This window comes from Molossus molossus, unplaced genomic scaffold, assembly GCF_014108415.1.
Source record: "Molossus molossus isolate mMolMol1 unplaced genomic scaffold, mMolMol1.p scaffold_m16_p_9, whole genome shotgun sequence".
Lineage (NCBI taxonomy): Eukaryota > Metazoa > Chordata > Mammalia > Chiroptera > Molossidae > Molossus > Molossus molossus.
The window spans coordinates 26,560,612-26,586,652 of record NW_023425403.1 but is presented as its reverse complement, the minus strand read 5'-3'; the positions used below and the strand labels follow the sequence as shown (position 1 = coordinate 26,586,652).

At 41.2% G+C, this 26,041-nt stretch overlaps 2 protein-coding genes across 2 annotated transcripts in view; one reads left to right on the top strand and one right to left on the bottom strand.

Moving 5' to 3' along the window:
* BAG4 (BAG cochaperone 4) overlaps positions 1 to 8,187 on the bottom strand; it is a 41,019-nt gene extending 32,832 nt beyond the window's left edge. The window contains exon 1 of the mRNA XM_036250079.1: positions 7,726 to 8,187. Within this exon, the coding sequence (XP_036105972.1) occupies positions 7,726 to 7,995 (270 nt within the window). The 5' untranslated portion in view covers positions 7,996 to 8,187. The remainder of the gene's footprint in view (positions 1 to 7,725) is intronic.
* On the top strand, positions 8,185 to 19,197 carry LSM1 (LSM1 homolog, mRNA degradation associated). Its single transcript, XM_036250080.1, has 4 exons — positions 8,185 to 8,587; positions 12,461 to 12,529; positions 13,873 to 13,988; positions 18,689 to 19,197. The coding sequence occupies exons 1-4, from the start codon at positions 8,542 to 8,544 to the stop codon at positions 18,857 to 18,859; spliced, it is 402 nt and encodes a 133-aa protein (XP_036105973.1). The 5' UTR covers positions 8,185 to 8,541; the 3' UTR covers positions 18,860 to 19,197.
* The last annotated feature ends 6,844 nt before the right edge of the window (positions 19,198 to 26,041 follow it).

The following is a 26,041-nucleotide window of genomic DNA, read 5'->3' as shown; positions in this document are numbered from 1 at the left end:
CTTGTAGGCAACTAACTGCTTTTCTCTTGCTGCTTTTAAGATTCTTTCTCTCGCCCTGGCCAGTTTGGCTCAGCGGTTAGAGCGTCGGCCTGCGGTCCGGAGAGACCCGGGTTCGGTTCCCACTAAGGGCACGTACTTCGGTTGCAGTTTGTCCCCGGCCCTGGTTGGTCGTGCGGGTGGCAGCCACTCGATGTGTCCCTTCACATCGATGTTTCTCTCTCTCTCTCTCCCTTCCTCTCTCTCCCTCCCAGTCTATCTGTACAAAAAATGGAAAAATATCCTCGGGTGAGGATAAAAAAAAAAAAAAAGATTCTTTCTCTCTGGCCCTGGCAGGCTTGGCTCAGCAGTTAGAGCATCAGCCTATCAGCAGTTAGAGCATCAGCCTATGGTCCAGAGAGACCTGGGTTCGGTTCCTGCTAAGAGCGTGGACCTCAGTTGCAGTTTGTCCGCGGTCCTGATTGGTCATGAGGGTGGCAGCTACTCGATGTGTCCCTTTCACATCGATGTGTTTCTCTCTCTCTCTCTCCCCCCACCCACTCTGTTTGAACAAAAAATGAAAATGTCCTCGGGTGAGGATAAAAAAAAAACTGTAAGATTCTGTCTTGAACCTTTGGCATTTTGATGATGATATGTCTTGGTGTGGGCCTCTTGGGGTTCATCTTGTTTGGGACTCTCTGTGCTTCCTGGACTTGTATGTCTGTTTCCTTCAACAAGTTAGGGAAGTTTTCTGCCATTATTGTTTCAAATAGGTTTTCGATTTCTTGTTCTCTCTCTTCTCCTTCTGGCACCCCCAAGATGCGAATGTTGGCATGCTTGAAGTTGTCCCAGAGGCTCCTTACACTACCCTCATTTGGGGGCGTTCTTTTTTCTTTTTGCTGTTCTGATTGGGCATTTTTTGCTTCCTTAGATTCCAAATCGATGGTCTGCTTCGTGGCTTTACCTACTCTACTATTGAATCTGTGTAAATTATTCTTTATTTCAGTTAGTGCCTCCTTCATTTCTCACTGGTCCTTTTTTATGCTCTTGAGGCCCTCACGAAGTTCAATGAAGTTCTCACTAAGTTCATTGAGCGTCCTTTTAAGCAGTGTTTTGAACTCTGCATATGTTAGGTTGCTTATCTCTAGTTTGCCTAGTTCTTTTCCTGAAATTTTGTTCTGTTCTTTCATTTGGGACCTGTTTCTTTGTCTCCTCATTTTGGCTGCCTCCTTGTGTTTGTTTCTATGTATTACTTAATGAGAGGTGTGGGGCTAGCTGAGACCAGATGCTGCTCATTTGAAAGAATTTAAGAAAACTTGAAGCCGGATCCAAGACAGGCCAATCCTATGGTAAAGCAACTGGCAACAGCTTGGGTAGGCCTGAAAGTTGGATGGGGCAGAGACTCAGGGAATCACCAGGGCGGGGAAAAAGTGTGAACCAGGTTGCTGGAGTCCCGGATATGGTGGCTGTCTACCGCCCCAGGGAAGGGCTCACCAAAGGAACAAAGGCCTCTGACAGCACGTTTGTCCAGGAGAAAGCTGCCTTTCCAGCCCTTGCCCCAATGCCAAACAACTCAGTTCTTCCCCTGTATGTTTCTGGTGCCTTTTGAGCTGCCTCCCCCATGCTAGAGCCTGGAGGTTGAGAGTCCGAGTAAGTCCGTGCGTGGCCCTTTAAGAGGAGCTGCCTGGGGCTCCAGCCGCCTCAGCCTCCCAGGGCGTCAGTTCCCGCTGGTTTTTGCAGCCAGAAATTATGGGGACTTCTCTTCCTGGCACTGGAACCCTGAGCGGGATGCCTGGTGTGGGACAGGGACCCCTCGGTCCTCAGGGAGAACCTTCCTAGCCGAGGTGTCCCTCCTGATTTTTATCCACCACATGTGGGTGTGGGACCAGCCCATCCACGCCTCTGCCCCTCCTACTAGTCTCGATCCAGCTGCTTCTTTAATTTCATAGTTGTAGGACTTCCATTCAGCTTGATTTCAGGTGGTTTTGAATGATGGTTGTTCTGTAGTTTAGTTGTAACTTTGATGTGGTTGTGGGAGGACCCGATACCGCATTTACCTACGCCGCCATCCTGACCGGAAGTCCCTACAAATTTTTTTATTTTCAATCTCATTTAGACATCTTCTATTCTTCTCTACAATTTTCTCCTTTCTCCTAGAACCTAATTTAAACATTTACCATATCAAGTTCCCAGCTTACCCCTTCCCACTTCCTTTACTCTCAGATGACCTAACCTCCTACTTCACCAAGAAAGGATACCAAGAGCTATAAATACCTAAATGTCCCTCCCTCCAACTCCAAACTTCCTCTGTCCCCCTCTGGCTCAGGAAGAGGTTTCTCAACTCTTCCTCACTTCCTCATCCACCTCTCCCCAAACCATATTCCATCCTTTTGTTTGCATCTTTTTGCCCAATCTACTAGGTTACTCTCCTCTGCTCCCAAACACACTCAGCCACCTAATCCTAAAAATTCTTCCCTCAATCTTGTTTCCCAGTTAAGTGGCCACTTTCTTATTTACTAACAAACTTCTGGAAGTACAGTCTACACTATCTGCTCATCCAAACCTGCCATTCATCACTTTATTTTTAAAAAACATTTGTATTGCCCTGGCCGGTTTGGCTCAGCGGTTAGAGCATTGGCCTGCGGTCCGGAGAGACCGGGGTTTGGTTCCCACTAAGGGCATGTGCCTTGGTTGTGGTTTGTCCCCAACCCTGGTTGGGTCGTGTGGGTGGCAACCACTCGATGTGTCCCTTTCACATGGATATTTCTCTCTCTCCCCCCCCCATTCTATCTGAACAAAATATATATATATAAAAAAAAAAAGGTCTCCGGTGAGGATAAAAAAAACAGCCCTGGCCAGTTTGGCTCAGTAGTTGAGTGTTGGCCTGTGGACCAGAGAGTCCCAGGTTCGGTTCCTGCATGTACCACAAAAAAAAAAGAAAGAAAAAAACAAAACAAAAACATTTGTATTGACTTTCAGAGAAAAAGAGAAAGAGAAAGAGAAAGAGAAAGAGAAAGAGAAAGAGAAAGAGAAAGAGAAAGAGAAAGAGAATTATCGATCAGCTGCCTCCTGCACGCCCCCTATTGGGGATAGTGCCCTGATTGGGAATGGAACCAAAAATCTTTCCATGCAGGGGATGATACCCAACCAACTAAGCCACAGTGGCCAGGGTTTCCATTCATTACTTTAACACTACTTTTAACTTCCACCATGGAAATCAACAATATCTTCTTATTGCCAGATTCAAGTTTCTTTTCAATTCTCACATCACTTACCTGCAAAATAATTGGGTCCTTGCTTGGTTTGCACTGCATGACTTTCCTACTACCTTTCTGAGGATTCTCTCTCATTGTCTTCTTTTGGATCCTCTTTTGCTGTCACCTATTCTAAGTGTTTAAAGATTTCCCCTCGCAACATTACCTAGTTTGGTAATTCAGTTATGCTTATATTTGATGGTTCTCTCAATCACTATCTCCAGCCCCCATTCTCCCTCCTAACCTAAGCTCCACATCTGTTGTTTTGTTCCCATACTGGATGCGAGAAAGACTAAAATTTGACATTAAAAAAAAAAAAAAACAATCACAGAAAATCACAAACTTCTCTTTAATCAACTGCATACATTGCATCCAGAGCTTGGAACATGACTACCCACAGTGACTAACTGGCTTCCAGTAGAAACAAAATGAAGACAGTACATAAACCCTTGCCAAATTCTTGCATTTCATTTTTTTTTTTAAATCCTCACCCGAGGACATTTTTCCATTTTTTGTTCAGGTAGAGTGGGAGGGAGAGAGAGAGAGAGAGAGAGAAACATCCACATGAAAGGGACACATCAAGTGGCTGCCACCCACACGACAAACCAGGGCCGGGACAAACTGCAACCGAGGTACACGCCCTTAGCGGGAACCAAACCCGGGTCTCTCTGGACTGCAGGCCGGAGCTCTAACTGCTGAGCCAAACCGCCCAGGGCTGTATTTCATATTTTTTTAAGCTCCTCTATTAACCAATTACTAGTTTTTTTGGTACAAAACTGAGCCATAACTTCCCATAAAAACCTGTTCCTCTTCCTTTTTATTCCTATGAAATACTAAAACCTCAGAACCACCTTCTGTTTTTCCTGCACATCTCACTTCCAATTGATATGTACCTTGGAAAATGTCTTTCAAATCTATGTAACTCGTTTTGAAATGCATCCAAAAAATAAGATAGGCATGATAAAACAAACATAATAAATATTATTTACAGAATCTAGGTGGTAGATATATGGATATTCACTGTGTAATTCTTTCAATTTTTCTGTACGTTTGAAAATTTTTACAATAAAATGTTTTTAAAAAACTGATCACACTCAGATATTGTACCTCTCTTCTGAACTCCTTTGGGAGCTAAACTGAGCTGTCTCCCCACTCTTTGCCATTGTAATGCTCCTCTAAGTTGGCTCCCCAGTGATCCCTACCTCCTGGTATTCACACCCTTGTGAACTTGCCTCCCACACTGTACCAGGGTTGGTCTCTATGACCAATATGATGGTATATCACTTCCAAGATTAGGTTATAATCTCATCTGTGCCTTCCAGCTTCCATCTCAGCACTCACTCTCTTGATGAGTTGTTCTGGGAGAACATATAAATCATCTAGGGATCTTGGTAAAATGCACATTCTGATTCAGTGGGTCTGGGGCAGGGCCTGAGACGCAGCATTTCCAACAAGCTCCTAGGTAATGCAGATGCTGTTAGCTCAGGGAGAAAACTACAGTGCTGCAAGTATAGCTAACAAGGTAAGAAAAGAAAGAAAACAGGAATATTCCTGCCATATTTAAATATGTAAAGATAGAATCATCAGGTCTTGGTAGTAGCTCAGTGCAACATCATCTTACTATATTCAATTCTACAGAGCAGTGCTTCTCAAACATGAATGTGCATACGAATCACCTGGATATATTATTAAACTGCAGTAGTAAGTCTAGAGCAGGAGATTCTGCATTTCCAGCAACTTTCAAGCAACACTGAAGCCTCTGATCAAAGGACCACACTTTTTGAGTAGTAAGGTTTTAAAAGGCTCCTATAGCCCTGGCCAGTTTGGCTCAGAGGTTAGGGCGTTGGCCTGCGGACCAAAGAGTCCCAGGTTTGATTCCAGCAAGGGCACGTACCTTGGTTGCCATTGTCCCAGGCCCTGGGGTTGGGGTCATATGGGTGGCAACCAATCATTGTGTCTCTCTCACATCAATGTTTCTCTCTCTCTCCTTCTCTCCTTCCTACTCTGTCTGAAGATAAATGTAAAAATATCCTCGGGTAAGGATTAAAAATAATAATAACAATAATAAATAAATAAATACATAAATAAATAAATAAATGGCTCATGCCTTTTTTTTTAACATATTTGATTATAGGTAAATGTAAAACTTATATGTCAAAATCACAATAAAGTTAAAAGACAAATAAGAAATTTGGAAAGAAACATTTGCAATATCCATGACAACATGTATATATATATCTTTTGTATTAATTTTCTATTGCTATATAAATTATAATCCTATACCTTTCAAGCTTCAGAAACATTAATCAGAAAGATAAACTCTTGAAATGGTTTACAAACGCCCATTACACATGACAGCTTTCCCTCCATCTATTCCAGCACCTTCACCCACCCCTATGTGCATGCCAGTAGTCCAACCATACCTTACAACTGCCTACACAGTACTAAAATCTTAACTTCTCTAGCCTTACTCTGAAAACACCTTTTTGTTTTTTGTTTTATTTTTTTCCACGGACAAATATTTGTTGATCATCTAACACACTTTTGTTTTGATAACAAAAGCCTTAGTAAAAGTCATCCGTTTAATATACCTTTTCTCTTTCCCTTCAATTGTTCTTCCATGTAGTTTGCCTTTGTATAGGCCAAGTATTTCATCCCTCTACTCTACCATGGGATTAAAGTCCCACAGGCTTCTTATTCCAGATTTAGACAGAAAATATAGACCCTTCTTCACAATTAACTTCTCACTACTACATGTTTTTTCTCACACAATTTTTAAAAGATATAACGAACATACCGTAAAAACACCCTTTTAAAGTGTACAGTTCAATGGTTTTTCAGTATAGTCAAAGTTTTTTGATCATCATCACTAATTCTAGAATATTTTCATCACCCCCCCCCAAAAAAAAACCATGCCCTTTATCTATCACCCCCAACATCCCCAGCTCCTGGCAATCACTAATCTTTCTATCTTTATAGATTTGCCTATTCTAACTATTTCACATAAATGAAATTATACAGCATGTGGTCTTTCTGATTGGCTTAAACATCATGTAGCATGTTTTCCAGGTTCATCCATGTTGCAGAATGTATGTATCAGTGTTTCTTTTCTATGACTAAATAATTCCATTGTATGAATATACCATATTTTATCTGTTCATCAGTTGATGGACATTTTGATTATTTCCATTTTTTTTGGCTATTATGAATAATGTTGCTATGAATATGTGTGTACAAGTTTTTATGTAGACATGTTTTCCAAGTTTTTATGTAGACGTCTCTTGGGTATATATCTTTTTTTTTTTTTTTAATCCTCACCTGAGGACATTTTTCAATATTTTGTTCAGATGGAGTGGGAGGGAGAGAGAGAAAGAGAAACATCAACGTGAAAGGGACACATGAGTGGTTGCCACTCACATGACCCAACCAGGGCCGGGGACAATCTGCAACGGAGGTACATGCCCTTAGCAGGAACTGAACCCAGGTCTCTCTGGTCCACAGGCCGACGCTCTAACCGCTGAGCCAAACCGGCCAGAGCTCTTGGGTATATATCTAAGAGCAGACTTGCTGAGTAATATGCTAACTCTACACTTAATGTTTTGAACAACTGCCAAACTATTTTCCAAAGCACTGAACCATTTTACATCCCCACCTGCAATGTATGGGAATTTCACTATTACATTTTCAAACAATAAGGATGTTATAATTCCTAAACGAAAGGACCGTATGTTACGAGAATTCCCTAGGAAGAATACTGCATTAACAAAGCATAAGTACTGTACATTTCGGTCAGGAATACTAAAAATAAAATGCTATAGGTCCAAGTATATTGAGTCAATGAGCTGACCTCTCAGCCAACGGTTCTTTAATCGTAAAATAGGAACGCTGTGTGTAATAACATTTATGTTGCAGTCGCCGTGAAGATTAAATAAAACAACCCACACGAAAGTGCTTTCCAACACTGATAATTCGTGATTCAACCCTGGGCAAACTATTAGGGGCAAAGGGTAATGCCCAGATCCCTCCCCGCCCCCTTCCTGCAGGTTCCTCCCCGCGCGGGAGGGGTAACTGAGTGACGGTGGGGGCTGCAGCCACCTCCCTTCTCCCCGAGGGCCGGCCTGACGAGCCACGCAGGATAAATTGTTAGAGCTTTAAAAGCAGAGCCTAGTCACGTTAGAGCTTAAAAAGCGGAGCCTGGTCACCTCAGGCCAACATCGTTCCCAGGTGAGAGATTTCGCATCCTCTACTTAGCTTAGCTTTTTTGCCTTTTTAACAGTAATGCATATTATGGTCGAAGCAGAAAAGAAGAGGCAAATCGAACACAAGCATATTCCTCCACCCACGATCCCAATCTCTTATCTCTACAACCCCCCCCCCAAGGTAAACAAATATGAAACGCGATCCATTACGAACTCTGGAAGTATATAGATCTCAATGGCCCTCACCCCCAAAAACCCCCTATCGGCCCCCATGGGACATACGGCGCAAAGCTCACCTGGTGGCTTCCTCCAGCTCGACCAGGCTCGGTCCAGGTGCCTCCAGAGGTATAGTAGCCATCGCCTCCTCCGCCTTCTCCGGTCCAGGTGGTCTCAACCGGGCCGCCCCCGCGCACCCGCCAGGAAATGGGGTGCTGGGGAGGTTCAGCGCGAGGAGGATATAAGGTTGGAGGTGGGTGCACGGGCACATCTCCACCCCCGGGTCCGTAATAGCGGCCATAAGATGGACCGTCACTGGGGCCGTAGCCCGAACGCCTTAAGGCCGACATGGGCTCTTACTGCCCCTAAGAGCTTCCCGCCCCCCACAGCCGGTCCAATGCGCAGGCGCCAACCAGCAAGGAGGAATGGACAATAGTGAAGGGGGTCGGCCGACAACAGCCAATCCCAGGCCAGCTCCCGCCCTTTCGGCTGCCGAGTCCGGAGGGTTAAGGGACTGATGCCAGTGACTCTGGGGTCGAAGGATCAGGAAAACTAGAAGCAGCGCCGTGTTCTCTAAAAAGGAGAATGCATTGTCCCACCACCTATGCAATCTGGATTCCTCTTCCCCTCTCTTCATGGATGGGGGAAGTCTGTCCCAGGACCACATGACGGCCCCGCCTCTTCCTGAAAAATGGGCACGTGATGACGGAAGTGGGTGGGGATAATATGGAGGAGTTTCCGGCGTGGCCCGGCTGCTGAAAGCCGGGGCTGAAGTGCTGGTCCGGAACTGGGTTCCTGGCCGGGTCCCGCCGAGGCGGCGACTACGGTAGGAGGAAGACGGTGTTGGATGCACTGGCCCTTCGTCGCTATACACTGCAGCCGTATCTCAGCTCAAAATGAACTATATGCCCGGCACCGCCAGCCTCATCGAGGACATCGACAGTGAGTTGCTCGTCTCCTTCGGGTGAAGTCTGGGGTGAGACCCTTCCTCCCGGACGGGTGCCTATTTCGAAAGAGCTCGTAGAATGAGTGTGGGGCGGAGGGCGGTATGTTTTTAAGAAAGTTCTGGGTGTTTGGCGTTCACATCCTCCACGGATGGAGGAGCCGCAGGAACGCACCGCTTGCCCACCTCCTCGCCTACCTCTGTTGCGTCTGTCCTGCTCGGAGCCTCCACCAGTTAACCGGCTGGTCGGCCACAAAGTGTAGAATTCAGTCCTGCTTCCGAGGGACGCGGCTGCTGAGGCCCAAACGCGAACTTTGTCCCCCGCCCTGTCAACTATCTTCCTCTGCGATATTTCGAAGTACCAGGTTGTTACTGGTGGATGGATGAAAATACTTAGAGAAAGGATTCATCATGAAATGAAAATATTAAGACAACAGCATTGGGACTTAATTGGCAGCAAACATAGGCTTTATGCATAAACCCTGGAGCCCTTTGCAATATTATTTTACCGTGAGAGTCTTTAGCACTTCCAGGTTATAGTAATAGAAACCATTAACAAACAAGATATTGACTTTTCTGGAATGGTTGAGTCACTTGAAACTTTGTTTTTTCCTGTTATGCAATTTTCTTTTGCTTTTACTAGGAAGACCTCCCTTATTCCTAGTCATTGCCCCGAAGAGCAGCTCAGTCCTGTACAAAGAGGAGCCACTTACACTTGTCCCGTCTTTCCTTGTGCTAAACTCTCATCTGTGAATTATTCTTCAGGCAATGTTTTTGTAATTGTTTTAATCGTGTGATCTGTCTCATTAACTTCCAATTGCTGCAAAATGGTTACACACAGTTCCAAACAAGTTATGTGTATACAGGTACTATCTATGCAAATTAAAGAGTGAGTATATTGTTAAACTTATTTTTTTGTCTGAAATTATTAAAATCTAAAGCAGTGATTTTGCCATTGAAGGGATGTGGTATAAATTGGACCAAATTAATATAAATACCACTGTACAAATGTAATGTAATGAAAACTTAAGTTTAATTGTATGAGGATACCCTTTTGCCCTCACTCCTTGTTATATATCTGAATTATTTGAGGCCCTAACACATTCTGTCATTTTACTAAAAATAATTTTTGGGCCTTGGCCGGTTTGGCTCATCGATAGCATCGGCCAGTGGTCCAGAGAGAACCGGGTTTGGTTCCCACGGAGGGCATGTACCTCGGTTGCGGTTTGTCCCTGGCCCTGGTTGGGTCGTGCGGGTGGCAACCACTTGATGTGTCCCTTTCACGTTGATGTTTCTCTCTCTCTCTCTCCCTCCCTCCCGCTCTATCTGAACAAAAAATGGAAAAATGTCCTTGGGTGAGGATAAAAAAAAATAAAAATCAGTTAAAAAAAATTTTAAAATAATAATCTTTGTTCTAAAGCCTTCCCTAACCTATTTTTTTTTTGTAGATTCCAAGCCTCCTTCACTGAAGAGTTCAAAACAATTTTATATGCACCTTTCATTCCCCCTCACCCACACACCCCTTCCTCTTCTCTCCTTAGTCTTTCTAGTATTTTCACCCATACTCTCATTTGAGTAGGAAGTATTCCTCCCTTTCAGTTTGTGTCTTTTATTACTCTTTCCTTCCACTATTTCTGGAAACTTCTTTCATTAATATTCTTTTTCTCTTATACCTTCTATCTTTCTCCCCCGGTTCTATCCCGTCCTATGTGTTCTTCTCTGTCCATCTCAATATTTTCTTCAGTTGTGTCTCCCCATCCCTTTTTTCTACCCTTACCTCTTGACACATACCATTTTGACTCTTTATGACCACCTGCAATAGACCATCTCTGTTACTCCTACAATTTGATTTTTGTTAACACACTTATGCAGCTCCATTATTAAGCATCAGTCTAATGCCCTCTTCTGAGTTTTCCACTCCCCTCTACATTGTGATACTATTACATTGTGATACTGGATTCTTACTTAATCAGTGCTCTTGATTTCCCTAACACTGGCACTTGCTGACTTTCTTAACTCTCCAACTCTTACTGTCCCTAAAATAGATTGTATCTTAGGTTCCATCTTTGGCCTGCTTCTTTCCTTAAATCTCTAGGAGATCTGGACTTTAATAATTATATAACCTCTTTGTGGCCTTGTCCAAAATTGCTCTCTCTAATTCTGACCTCTTTGCATTCCAGCTTTGTATTTCCAACTGTCTTTTGACATTTCTACATAAGTGTCCTGATAGCATTTCAGAATTACAAACAGCTAATAGCCTTCTTTTACTTCAAACTTTTGGTAAATGGCCCTCCCCTGGCATGATGTCTCAAAATTTCTGCATGTTTTTTAACTAATCCCTTTAGCACCTCACTCTCTCACACCTACCTACATATACAAACTCAATTGGTTGACAAATCTATTACTTAGAACTACACAGCCTTAGTTCTCTTATTGTCTCCTTTTGCATCTCTACCTTGGTTCAGCTCTCTTCTTTATGTCTCAGACTCCGGGAATAGCCTCAACCTGCTTCCAGTTCTTTTCTGACTTCATTTCCTCTTATTTTTCTTCATACCCTCAACTTTTCACCACACATATGGTTACATAACCCTTTTTTTCCTCCTGCCTAATTACAGATTTTCCTCCCCCTCCCCATTACTTTTTCCTTGGCCAAAAATTGTCTGCCTTTCAAGGATCAACTCAGATACATCCTCCAGCTAGAGTTTTTGTCAGTGTCATATAATTAAGATGTATTTGCTTGTGATAATTATAGCCCAATTATAAATTCCTTCAGGGAAGAATCACTGTCTTCTCCTCTGTTCTGCATCTAGAAGGTACTTTATGGGTGGCATTAAAGAAACAATGAACTTTGCTAGCTATTCTAGTGACGGGCTTATTGTCGTTTTTCAGAGTCAGCCCAAAGTCACCTCTTCAGAGAAGTTTTCCTTGGCCACCCTTTCTAGCCACTCTCTTCTGGAGCTACTTCCCCTCTCTTCATCATACTATCTTGCTTTCCTACTTTTTATTTGATTGTACTAATCACAATAGATTATTTTGTTTGTCTTTCTCTACCAGGAATATAAGTTCATATGGTTAAACTTTCTTAGTCTTATTCTCTATTGTATATCTAGGCCCCAGAACAGCACATAGTGTTCAAAATTACTGAACTGTTGCTCTAGCTTATTATCTGCACCCTCCTTTTACATGTCTGGGGCACTGTTTTTATTTAAAACCTCCCCTGATTCCAAAGTATGAAATAGAAGCTCTTCTAAGCTCATGGAGGGGAAACAATTCTAGAATTAAGATCATAAAGATCACCCAGACTAAATTTTTCAATTTGCAGATATAGAAACTGACATGACACTGGAGGGTGGGAGGGACTGTCAAACATTAGGTTCTAGAGCCAGCCAGGCTGGCTGGCTATTCACCCAGTCCGTTTTCCACTCTGCCACACTACTTGTTCTTCTAATCCAGAAATTGTCACCCTTTTTCATCTCATGACACACACAAACCATTTACTAAAATTCTATAGCACACCAATCTCACAAAAAAAATAGGTAAATTTTGATTCATTCATACTGGATGGCTATAATTATGTTGGCTGTTGTCTTTTTTTTTATTATTTGACATTCTAAGGAAAATACATCAGTGGTCCTGACTAAATAGATAGGTATTGCATGTTTTAAAAATTCTCACTGCTCCTGGTTGAAAATCGCTGTTCTAATCCGAACCCCAAATTACCTTAGTCCCCAATTTCCGAGTGCACTCCACCTTAAATACACTGGAAGAGGAAGTGGTAGCGCTTAAACTATCAACTTTATTTTTGTTGTTTCCCTGTAAATTCACTGAAGCTAACAGTTTTCATTTTTTAAAGATCTTTTTCCTGTCCCCAGAAAAGCACTTGGTACTGCTTCGAGATGGAAGGACACTTATAGGCTTTTTGAGGAGCATTGATCAATTTGGTATGTATTAGTTATAGACTTCTCTTATACTCTGGATAATAAGAGCTGCCCGTTGTATTTTTATTACTTTGTATTGTAATGTATTTATCTGCAACTTTTTCATGTGTCTGGCATAATGGAATACTGTTTTGAGTCATTAAATCATTGTTTCCTAAATTATGACTACATGGTTCAAAAGCTTATATTTTTAAGCCTGTACTGTATTTCTAAAACTGACTTTCACTAGAGTATGTGATTATAATATTTTGGACTGTTTTTTATTTTCCCCATTAGAGGGAGCCAAAATATAGAAATAAACTCAGTCCACTGAAAAAGCTGCTCATTTGTACATTGGCTTGGGTGTGACTACTCTTCAAAGCAGTTCCTGCACTGAAGGTAATCCCTCCCTGTCCAATGAAAATTGGATAGAAGGTATTTTCTGAAACTTGTTAGGGAACCTAACATTAAGTTCAATATTTTACACTTAAGGATACATCAGACTCAAGAGTCTCAGTCTTTGTTTTGCATCCTGCATTTTTCTAAAGAGATTTATATCTGCTTCTGTTTTAAGAAACTTCTCAGTTCATATCAGCATTTGTTGGACATCTGCTAGGTCAGTGGATTTGGGCATGAGGAAAATAACAACATAATTGAAACACTTGTAAAAGTTATAGAAGATAAAGAACATAAATATCTGCTTTCTTCAAATAAGACAAATGGAAAGAAGAAAAAAAATTATTCTTAACATACTGGGTTTCTAAATCTTAAGTCAAATTCATCAGACTACTTTGAAGGAAAAGTAATAAATATTGACTACTCTTGGATTACTAGATATGGTTATCTGACAAAGTGAAAAAATAGTTTTTTTCTGTATCATAATTCATGGACATTTTTATTGGGTTAAGTAAATTCTAAGTACTGAAAGAAAGTTAAATCTTTGGTAAATTGCCATATGCACATACCCACAGAACATAGAAAAACTGTTTTCTTCTAAAAAAAAATACAGAGTTTTAATCTCTGCCATTGTTTAGAGTCTTCTAAGTGCCTTACTCATTTATATTATCTTACAACCCTGTTGATGTTAGCAATTAACTGATAAACAAATTTAACTTTTTAAGACTTTTTCCCACTATCATTCATGTATTAGTACAACATAATCGCAAGTAGTCTTTTACTTTCCAGTTGGTTAAAAATCTTTTAAGTGGTTTGTCGTAATGAAATAGGAGATCGTTTGAAATTTTAAGTTTTTCCCCAAATTAGAAAGTTTTGCAGTCATGTTTAGCTAAATCTTTTCTTTTCAAAATAACTGAGTTACCCAGTAACTTGAACTAAATTATCTTTGTTTCTTCCCTATACAATTATAGCTAATTTAGTGCTACATCAGACTGTGGAGCGTATTCATGTGGGCAGAAAATATGGTGATATTCCTCGAGGGATTTTTGTGGTCAGAGGAGAAAATGTGGTCCTACTAGGAGAAATAGTAAGTGAAAACTGTTAAGCTGCATGGGTCTTGATAATTATACTAGTTAAGGGTTTGGTCTTTTCAAGAAGGAAAAAAATATATTTTCTACATTTCACCCAGTTTCTCTCAGGAAACCACTAGATTAATTTAGGGAACCCACAGTTGTAAAAGGAAAATTATAGAGAATAATTAACTTTGTTTCAATGCCTTTTGGCATTTTAAAGATTTGATCTCATTAGCAGCAAAATATCATTGATTTTACCTGATATCTTTCTTTTTTTTTTTTTTGCATCTATCTTCAGATAGAGCAGGAGGGAGAGGGAGGTGGAGAGAGAGAGAGAAACATTAATGTGAGAGAAACACATCACCTGGTTGCCACCCACACAACCCCAAGTGGGTCCAGGGACAAACTGCAACCGAGGTATGTGCCCTTAGTGAGAACCGAACCTGGGGCTCTCTGGTCCGCGGGTGGACGCTCTAACTGCTGAGCCAAACTGGCCAGGGCTTACCTGATATCTTTAAAATATATATATCATCCCTTAAATGTGTTCATTAATAATTATTTCTGCCTAGCCAGTGTGGCTCACTGATTGAACATCGACCCGTGCACCATGAGGTCACTGGTTCAATTATCAGTCAGGGCACATGCCCAGGTTGTGGGCCCGATCCCCAGTGGGGAGCATGCAGGAGGCAGCCTGTCGATGTTCTCTCTCATTGATGTTTCTGTGTATGTCTCTCTCTCCCTTCCTCTCTCTCTAAATCGATAAAGAAAAAAATAATAATTAAAATAATAATAATAATTACTTCTGCTATTTCTTAAAACAGAAAATTGAAAAACTTGAAAATAATAATTTGATAAAATAAGATATACATTGTATATTTGCAGTAATTTAAATAATTGGTTACAAGTAGTTTTTCATGATATAGAGTTAATTAGCTGTGTTTGTAGGGAAAGACACATTGCATATTCAATGTGATATCCATGTTTTTAAAGGGGGGAGGGAAAAGAAGGGATACAGGAGAAGTCTTTCTGTGAACTATCGTGATAATAGAGTTCAGTCAGTCAGCTTCACTTGACCTTCGCTCACAACCAATGAGGAAGAAGACTAGCTGGCAGGTGTGAAGTAGTGTTGTTACTGTATGCATATATAATACGTAACTATTAGAAAACTATTTTATATACAGGGTAGGGCAAAAGTAGGTTTATAGTTGTTCCTATGGAAAATTAATAATACAAGAATAAACTGTTTCACATACAACTGTAAACCTACTTTTGCCAAACCCTGTATATAAAACCTAGAAATACTCAGCATTTTGAAAAGATAAACCTGATTTCATGTTTTACATGAAACATTACTCAAAACTACCCTTGACTTGATCCTGCCGCTTCTGATTATTGGATTTGCCAGGAAAATAAAAATAAAAAACTTTGACATTTGCTTGATTTTATCTTTTCCTATTTTGTTTTTAAAGTTTTCAGTCAAGTTTCCCAATACCTAGTCACATCTTAAATCAGATTTACAGAAGTCTTTTGAGTGGAGTGATTTAGTCTGTAGCTATTTTTAATAAGCCATTTGAGAAAATGAGATAATCCTGCCAGGGTCAGGTTGATTCAGAGACTTTGTGTGAAATAGCTAGAAATGACTAATCAGTACTGCCCAAATATATAAAATACCTTTTTTTTTTTTTTTTTAAATTATTTTTTGTGGTAGAAATATTTTTGGTTCAGTGTATCATTTCTTGCATGTTTATGCAGTAGAAATTGTCATCTTGTATTATGTAAAGATTGAAATAAAGCACTATACTACCCAGAGGTGTGAGGGAGGGGTGGTAAATCACTGAAGTAGTCTGCCAGAGGGCCTAATCGCAATCTGGACAGTAGGATTGTGGGTGATTATTTTTTTTCTTTTTTTATACTATTCTGAATTTAATTTTTAAAGAGGAAACATATTACTTTGCTACCAGGGATAAAAAGTTAAGTTAAAATATGTACACATACTCTGCTTCAGTTTCATAGGAGTGAACATCACAGAAATGCTTTCTATGCCAGTTACATTGGCACACATTGCCCCTATGTAGATGTAATGTGTATGTGAGAAGCAAACTTGTGTTTATTCTTGAAGATTTCATTGTTTCCTGGTAATCCTTTTGTATATATTATGGTTTGGATACTGCAGAATTTTTACAGTGGTACCACTAAAGAAATGACAGGAATGCATACATAGTTATATGAATCAATAGTCAGTTTGAAGAAAGTAAGTACCATCCCTAGAGAAACTATCTAGATTCTGCAAACATTTCATTGCTTAAGAAGTCCCTGGATTCTGCCTCAAGGATGGTGATGTACAAAGTCTTAAGTAACAAGACAGATTGTTGGGAAACAGCATCATCATAACCACATGAACAGCTAAATGAGTAACATACTGAAAAATCCAAGAGGCAGTACACTAAATTAAGGACATGATCTTTCCTTCAGCCACTACCCATGAGTTATGAGGGCAGGTTACACTTGATAACATATATTTTCCTAGGTGCAGTTAACATTTGACCCAGGGCAGGGTTTGCTTGTGTAATTTGTGTGGCTTTCATCTAACCTCTTTGGCGAGAGTCCTCCATCTGATATGTCACAGCCTGTGGGTTCTGAGGCCTTGGCAGCATCTGAAGATTAGCATCCAGTGATAGGCTGGAACATCTGGAGAGTTTGTGTATGTGTAATTCCCAGAATTTTATCACTGAAAGTCAGAGAAGAGGATAAGAAATAATACCTTGTCTGTATAGGCTTTCCGGTTACACAGAGTAATGCTTGTATGCTCATTTCAAAGAGAATGAACTGAATCTGTGAATACATAGTGAGATGCTTCTACAGCAAGATTCTGCATTACAAGATTGGTTGTCCAATGTTTATAATGTTTAAAAATAAAAATATTAAACATACAATGCCATATTAAATGAAGAAAATTACAGTCAATATTTGCATTGTGGATTTTTTTAAAAAGTCAACATATACGTGAAAAAATTGGAAGAATATTCACCAAAATGTTATTCCTACATACTGGAATTAAGGACTTTCTTTCTGTTTTTTGAAATGTTATACAATGAGCTTTTTTTTAATAATGGAAAGAATAATTTTTTTTTTTTTTTAGTAAGCAAAAACATTTTTTTTAAATCCTCACCCAATGATATGTTTTTCATTAACTTTTAGAGAGAGGAAAAGAGAGAGAGAGAGACATTGATGTGAGAGAAAAACATCAATCATTTGCTTCCTGTATGCACCCCAACCAGAGAACAAACCTGCAACCTAGGTGTGTGCCCTGTTTGGGAATTGAGCCCACCACCTTTCAGTGTACAGGATGATGCTCTTCAACTGAGCCACACTTGCCAGGGCAGTAAGCAAAACAATTTTTAATTAAAATAGAGAACTATATTGGTGCCTACTGGTTTAGTAATCTAACTGGTTTGCTGAGGTTTTATCTAAAAGACTTGTTGCCATAGAGAGGAAAGTGTCTTGTGTTATAATTTAAAGATCCTAGTTAGTCCAACAGAGGGACGGTTTATTGCCTTTGTGGGGAGGGGGTACTTCTTTGAATCAGTGTTCTCTACCTTCTTACTGAGCAACAACCCTAGAAATTAAACTGACTTTGATAATGTTAAAATACTTATCTAAAGCCATCTTGGCCTCAGTAATTTCTCTTGGAATTCTCTCGGGTTGGAAAAATAACCCTAATTCTTTTTTCTTTTCTTTTCTTTTTTAAGAAAAGTACTTCTTGCCCAGCCACTGTGGTTCAGTGGATTGAGGTCCCGGTTCGATTCCCCATCAGGTCACATGCCCGGGTTGTGGGCTTGATCCTCAGTAGGGGGCGTGCATGAGGCAGTTGATCAATGTTTCTCACGTTGGTGCATCTCTCTCTCCCTTCCTCTCTTTAAAAAAAATCGATAAAAACAGTTTTTTTAAAGTCGTTCTTGAATGATGTAAGACTTCAGACAACCTAAAGCTTTGTTATACACACTGTTAATGATTTCTATTACCACATTCATATAAGTATTTATTCTATAATAATGTAGCTAGCCATTTCTTTTTTTTGTTTTTTGTTTTTAGCAGGAGGGAGAGAGAGGAAGAGAAAGAGAGAAACATCGACATGAAAGGGACACATCAAGTGGCTGCCACCCGCACTACTGAACCAGCGCCGGGGACAAACTGCAACCGAGGTACATGCCCTTAGAGGGAACCAAACCCGGGTCTCCCCGGACCGCAGGCCGACGCTCCAACCGCTGAGCCAAACCGGCAAGGGCCAGCCATTTCTTTGTAAAACTTACCTGTTCTGCCCTGGCTGGTTTGGCTCAGCAGTTAGAGCCTTCGCCCGCGGTCCAGAGAGACCCGGGTTCTGTTCCCGCTAAGGGCACGTACCTCAGCTGCAGTTTGTCCCTGGCCCCAGTTGGGGTTGTGGTTGTGCAGGAAGTGGCCACTCGATGTGTCCCTTTCACATCGATGTTTCTCTCTCTCTCTCTCTCCCTCCCACTCTATCTGAACAAAAATGGAAAAATATCCTTGAGTGAGGATTAAAACAAAAAAACTTACCTGTTTCTAGAAGGATATTTCAGCCATGTCACAATATGTAAAATAATCCAAGCCTGACATAGGAATCCATTTGCCTTGAAATCTATAGTGTTTTCTATTTTGGGTCATCAGCTGAAGTTTCTTAAACCTGCTTGTTTTGTAGGACCTGGAAAAGGAGAGTGACACACCCCTGCAGCAAGTGTCTATTGAAGAAATCCTAGAAGAACAAAGAGTAGAACAGCAGACCAAACTGGAAGCCGAGAAGCTGAAAGTTCAGGCTCTCAAAGATCGAGGTCTCTCCATTCCTCGAGCAGATACTCTTGATGAATATTAACTCTTGCTCACAGGCTATTGCTCTTGGGGAACAGGGGCTGTCACCGAATGAAAGTGATATTCTGGTCACCTCACACATTTGACTAGAGACGAGTATTTTGAAGTCATTTTTTTTTTTTTTTTTTTTTGCATTCTTTCACATGTGCAACATGAAGAAATCACGTGGCTTTTTGTTCCTTTTTAAAATGAAATCATTGTTTAAAGAAACAGCTGGATGGACTCCCTTCACACATTAGTATGGAGCCAGCAACTACTGCTCTGTATTGCTCTTCTCATCCCAAATTAGAGTTTACAGAGGAAAGTCTTCATTTGTTTGTAAATAAAATATGAATCTCAAAATTGTCATGTTATTTCCCAAGTTTGAGTTGCCTCCAATGAATAGACAAATTAAGTTTCTGGTCTCAACGGTATAAACAGTCCATACTCTGGGATATATCACACTTCCCAATTGCTGGTTACTTACAAAGGAATATTTTCATACTAAATACCTTGTGGATCCCTTCCTCTCTCCCCACTGATTAGAAAAACACATCTTCAGGAAAGGGTTTTCGGTGGAGTTTCATAGTTACGGGTTTATAACAAAAGCCTCAGGTTTGAGAAACAACATCACTACTAAAGTTGCTGTTCTGGCTTCACCTGTTAACAGCTATTCAAAACTAGTTTCCCATGAGATCCAACATTTAACTAAGGTGACTTTTTCTTTAGACCTGTTAATTTAGTTTGGTTTTCTAGCCCTTTGGATTGAGTCTGGAGCCCTTAATGCTGTTATTAAAAAAGAGCACAGATAAAAGGGTGTTTCAGTGGCTGATACATCTTGGTTACTCCTGGCTGACCACCCACAGTGACGCCACTTTTCTGGTATGATGTTGACTGTATAGTAAGTGTAACAGACTGAAGAGAGTGCCGTGTAGTTCAGTGGACAATGTACTGAACTAGGAGTTTAGGAGACAGGTTAAAATTTTGACTTTGTTCTTCCTCTGGCACCTTGGGCTTAAGCAAGTCAGTTCTCAGAATCTCAGGGGTTTTTTAACTGTAGAATAATTCCAAGTGTGTTTCTTTTTCATAATCTGTTGAGCAAAGATGTCCTTTTAATAAGATTTATATGCAATTCTTGTGTCTGAATTATTTTATAACTTTACCTGTACTTAACATTTTATGAGCTCAAGTGTTTTTAAAACTGCCCCAAATGCCTATAAACCATTTCATTGCTGAACTTTCATTGAGTTGGTTTTAAAGTAGGTAATTAGTGAAGGAACAGTTGTACCTAATGATATATGAAGTGTGCTCTGCCTCTCATTGTTCAATAACCAGAATATTTAACTACTCACACAAAACGGAAAAAACCATCACCAGCTTTTGAAAAACATGGCTAATGAACTACATAATATTCTTTGGGAGTCGGCAGGATTACAGCATTTGTTTTTCTAAGCACCACTGTATCAAGACTTCTGATGCCTTCAAGGAATTTGGACTCATTCTAGTTATCTTGTTTTTTCAATCTTCCAAATGCAATAACGAGTTATAGTTTATTCTTATGTTAAATAGGAGGAAAAGGGACTGAATTTTGACAAGACTTTCCCAATCATAGCAAGATTTTGATCATTGATTTTAGAACTCTGTCACACAGGCAGCAGCAAAGAATTAGACCTAACAAATGAAACTGGACTACCAGTCTGGCTGGTGTGGCTCAGAGGTTGAGTGTCGACTCATGCACCAAGAGGTCTCTGGTTTGATTCTGGTCAGGACACGTGCCCAGGTTGTGGGCCTGATCCCCAGTGTGGGGCATGCAGGAGGTGGCCAATCAATGTTTCTATCTCTCTCGCCCTCTCACTTCTCTCTCTAAAATCAATAAAGGGGAAAAAAAAAAGTTTTTTTTAAAGAAACTAGATTATCAGTTTCTTTCCTCCTAGTCTCCAAGATGCTCAGCAAAATGGCTTGCCCTCAGCTCTGTCCAGCCCATGATTTTTGCAGATAACTAAAATCATGCTCTTTTTTTTTTCCTGTTCATACCTTTGTCTTATTTATTATTATTATTATTATTACTGATTTTAGCAAAAGGAAAGGAGGGAGAGAAACATCAGTCAGTTGCCTCCTATACGTACCCCAACCGGGATCAAACCTACAATCTGGGTATGTGCCCTGACCAGAAATCAAATCTGCCACCTCTTAGTGTATGGTATATTCTCCAACCAACTGAGCCACACCAGCCAGGGCCTGTTTTATCTTGAACAGTTTCTTCCAAAAGGGCTTCCCATGAGACTGCTTTCAAGGGAGACAAACAAGGAAGATGCACTGAAGCCCCTTTCCTGGCCACCTAATACAGCAGCATATGTCTCAGTCTTCCAGCTGATCTCTTTCCCTTTCCTTGGCCTTTGATCTTATATTGCATGCTCTTAGCTAAGTTTAAACCACACTATCTGCTCCCCTCCCCAAGTCTGATAAACTCAACAGGCCTGGATACTTGACGACAACCAGATACTCATACCGTCTATTGTGGAGGGTTCCTCAGGGAAGCCATATCAACATGAAGCCCACAGGTATTACACAGAGGTGAAGATGACAATGGTCTTGCTCACTAGTATTGGCTGGCAGTCCCAGGCAGAGGGCAGCGCAGACAGCAGAGGGTGTAGGCCAGCAGGCAGAATGGATGTACCAGGCAACTACAGTGGGCAGTTAACCTCATCTCGGACCCATACATGTCATTCATGGTGACACTGCACAGCTCAAGAAATAGATTCCAGCCCGGGCTGGTTTGGCTCAGTGGTTAGAGCATCGGCCCTCGGACTTAAAGATCGCAGGTTTGATTCCCAGTCAAGGGCACATTACCTGGGTTGCATGTTTGATCCCCGAGATCCCTGGCCCCGTTGGGGTCAGGGTTTTGTGTGAAACAACCAATCAATGTGTGTCTCTCATATCGATGTTTCTCTCTCTCTCCTTCCCTTCCACTCTAAGAATTAATGGAAAAATATCCTCAGGTAAGGATTAACAACAACAACAAAAAATAAATCCCCAGAATTGTACCTGGCAAAAAAATATTAGAGGAGAGGCAATTAATGAACAGTTCCCCACCCCTTGGCTCTCCCCCCAAAAAATTATACGTGTGTGTGTGTGGCATTTTCTCACCTTTCAAAAGTCATACTACAAGATGAACTCCATCCAACTTCTTTTCTCATTAGGAGCCAACATTCCCAGTGAGGTACAAAGAAGGCATTTTGGTCATAGATGGTGTAGGCCAATGCACTAATGCTGAACCAATCTTCCAGCTTGAAACTAACCAACCCTGCTCATAATCAAGGAAAGAGTAGCAGGAGAAATCTAGTCTGAGCCATCACCTAAGAGTTAATGTGAGGTGAACAACAATATCATCAGTGATACAGCTCACATGCACCTTTTAGGACTATGTTAAACCCAGGAGAGGTAAAGTTTTTGCCAATGAGATTGAACACGATCAACTTAGTTTAAATCTGGGTTGTAACTTACTAGGTCTTGATGTGAAGTTAGTGGATTATAACCAGCATTTTAAAAATTTGGAATAGGCCCTGGCCAGTTTGGCTCAGCAGTCAAAGCATCAGCCCACGGACCAGAGGTAGGGTTCGGTTCCCGCTAAAGGGCACGTACCTTCGTTGCAATTGGGGTCATGTGGGTGGCAACCAGTCGATGTGACTCTCTCACATCAATGTTCCTCTCTCTTCCTCCATCTCTCCCTCCTGCTCTATCTGAAGACAAATGCAAAAATAAAATAATAAAAATAAATAAATAAAAACTTGGACTAGGCCCTGGCCAGGCTCCATCGGTTGGAGCATTGTCCCATACACCAAAAGGTTGTAGGTTCAATTTCCCATCAGGGCACATACCCAGGTTTCCAGTTCAATCCTGTGTAGGGGCGTGTATGGGAGGCAACTGATCAATGTTTCTCACATTGATGTTTCTCTCTCCCCCTCTAAAATCAATAAAAACTTATCCTCGGGTAGGATTAAAATAAATTTTAAAAAATTGGAATAGAATAGAAAATAGAGTGCATTACATAATAAAATGTATACATGCATGTATAAAAATATATTTGTTACTATGGGTAGCTGTCAGAAACATTTGAAAAACTGCCTTAGTTTATAGTAATTTATTATATGCTATTGCAACTAGAAAAGAAAACTGTATGTCCATTCCCCATCTTTCACCTCACCCTCTGAAAATCGCCTGTGCTCTGGATGAGGCTAGAATTTGCAGTTCTTCGTGCTTGGAACACACTTGCCCCAGATAGCTGCAGGGCCCTCCCCTCACAATCTTCAGATTTCTGCTCCACTTTCACCTTCCCTACCTCTTTTATTTTATTTATTTATTTTTTTATCATACTATCTGCCTTTAATATTTAAGATAATAAAGGTACAAGATTCTCTTTATTTAGCTACTTCTCCAAAAATTTTTAAAAGATTACCAAGATGTACCCTAATTACTGTTATTGGTCAGAATGTGTTAAGGCAGTCCCAACCCTGTGGTCACGTGCACAAAGAAAGGACTCCTCTGAAATAAAATGCTATTGACTACCTCTTTTATTGACTACCACTCCTCTGCCTATTTCCTTTCCAGCTTTATTTTTCACCATAACCAAGTATCACAATCTGACATCAATTTTGTTTGTTTACTGTCTGCTCCACTTGGCCACTAAAATGTGAACTTTTAAGAACAGGATTTTGTCTGTAGCATTCACTCCTATATTCCCACATCTAGAATGATGTATGACATATATTAGGTCTCAAAGAATGGAAGGGTGGATAGATGGATGGATGGATGGATGGACCGACAAATGGACGGATGGACACAGATGGATAGATGACTGGGAGCACACAATAAATTCAGGCTTGAGATACTTCAGAGACTGACTAGCAAGGTGCCAAAAGATGAGGACAGCTGGACCCCCCGAGCAACCAGGAGTTGAGTAATTAGTAGGGATCCTTCCACTGAATATGGAGCTGTTCTATCAAGTCAGCCTTCGCTGTAGACCACAGCCTGTCAATGTGTGAAGAGTTTGGAGATACTTAGTGTCAAAATGTCCAGAAGAGCATTCCAGGGGAATGTGGGATCAGGGGTCAGGGAGGACTTGTCAGGGTTGCTGGAAGTAAATAGATACACTAACGCCTGTTTTCCTCCCAACTGCCCTCCAGGCTGAACTGGGCTGCAGTGCCCCACACCCCACCTTGACATCACCCCTCCAAGGGATCCCCTGGATAAAGAGACCGAGAGGTTCCTTCATGGGTGTTTGCTTTTACAGGGCTTGTATCCAGATAAAGGAGCCAAGATGAAAAGTAAATGTTCCTATTCCCCTCCTGAGATCTTCCGGCCTGAAAGAATTAGAAAACCAACCCCAGGAAATGGAGCATATCTGCTACTCACCTGTCTCAAACGCAGGGTCTATGTGCTTGGTTGGGACTCCCCTGCCTGTCTACTCCTCTAGTTCCCCCAGAAGACTTGGAAACAGAATAAAATCAGGTCCCATTTTTTTTTATCCTCACTCGAGGACATTTTTTCCATTTTTATTCAGATAGAGTGGGAGGGGGAGAGAGAGAGAAACATCAGTGTGAAAGGGACACATCGAGTGGCCACTTCCTGCACAACCACAACCCCAACTGGGGCCGGGGACAAACTGCAGCCGAGGTACGTGCCCTTAGTGGGAACTGGACCCGGGTCTCTCTGGACCACGGGCGGAGGCTCTAACTGCTGAGCCAAACCAGCCAGGGCAAAAGTCAGGCCCTTTTTAACCTATTTTCTACCCATTCCTCTTTTTTAAAAACATTTCCCCCTAAATCCATCCACTCAGTAGCTATTGCTGCCACTTGACTAGACTCAGGGATAGAAAATGGCCTCCAGCTGCTGTTCTGGAAAAACAGAGAATTGTGTGGTGTCGGGGCACCAGTTAACCCGTAGCTAGGACTTGAAGAGAGAGGGCTCAATGCTGGGCACATCTCAAGGTCGGGAACCCAGGTTGTCTGGGAATCTCATCTCTAAGACCCAATTTTATGGACGTATAATTTACATCCTGCAAAATGCACTCTTTGTGGTGTAGAGACCATGGGTTTTCACAGCTGCATCCCGTTACAAGCCATCAGCACTGCCCCTTTGTATTTAACTTCTCTCTCCTTCCCTAGGCCCTGGCAGCCACTGATTTGTTTTCTGTCTCTAGAGTTTATGTTGGCAAGTAATTCATTTTTTTCTTAAAATACTGTGCAAGTCAAATAAAATATTTGGAAAGTTAAATTCATCCCACCTGCCTTCAGCTTGCTCTTCTGGTTTAGGCTGTTACAAAGGACGGGAAACTTTGTTCCCTGTCGAACTCCCTGGGCAATAAAGCCTGGCTCACCTGTTGAAAATGGAGGGTGAAGGGCAAACAAGGGAACCAAGTAAAAAAATTTTTTTAAATTTTTTTCCTTTATTGATTTTAGAGAGGAAGGGAGAGGGAGAGAGAGATAGAAGCATTGATGAGAGAGAATATCAATTGGCCGCCTCCTGCATACCCCGCATTGGGGATCTGGCCCACAACCTGGGCATGTGCCCTGATGGGGAATTGAATTGGCGACCTCTTGGTGCATGGGTTGACTCTCAACCACTGAACCACACCGGCCGGGCTAAAATTTAATAGTTGACCCTAAAATTTGTTGAGCAACTACTATATGCCAGGTATATGCTACGAGAGGTAACTATTTGCTCATTTTTTCCAGAGAAAAATGAAATTTTAAAAGTTAAACTGTATAGCCAAGGGCACAGGCTAGACTGCCTGATTTTGCATCCTGTCTCTTCACTTAAATAGCTGTCTGAACGTGGTCAAGCTGTTTACCTCTCACGTTCCTCATCTACAAAACAGGGGTAGTAATTGTACCAGCTCCTTTGGTCATACTAAGTTGGCTAATGTGTGTGAATAGTCTAGAACAGTGCCTGGCTCAAAAGGAGTTCTCATGTCAATAGTTAACATCTGCTGTGCCAGACTCACAGGACAGATCCCGTACCCTCTATGAACTTACACTTACAGTTGCCCTTGCACAAGTAAGAATGATATCTATGAAATGATGGTAGCCAACTCAGATTAAGGAATTAAGTGCTGGATTACATAAAATGTACTCTAAAGGAAGGTAATCAATAATTACCTCCAATCCAATGAGTCAAACTTGCCATAACTTTCTGCTGCCTTCTCACA

Bases quoted from the DNA above. Each gene is read 5' to 3' on its own strand.
- LSM1 (XM_036250080.1), top strand. From the start codon at position 8,542: ATGAACTATATGCCCGGCACCGCCAGCCTCATCGAGGACATCGACA. The intron at 8,588-12,460 runs GTGAGTTGCTCG...TCCTGTCCCCAG, and splicing joins CCTCATCGAGGACATCGACA to AAAAGCACTTGGTACTGCTT. The intron at 13,989-18,688 runs GTAAGTGAAAAC...CTTGTTTTGTAG, and splicing joins TGGTCCTACTAGGAGAAATA to GACCTGGAAAAGGAGAGTGA.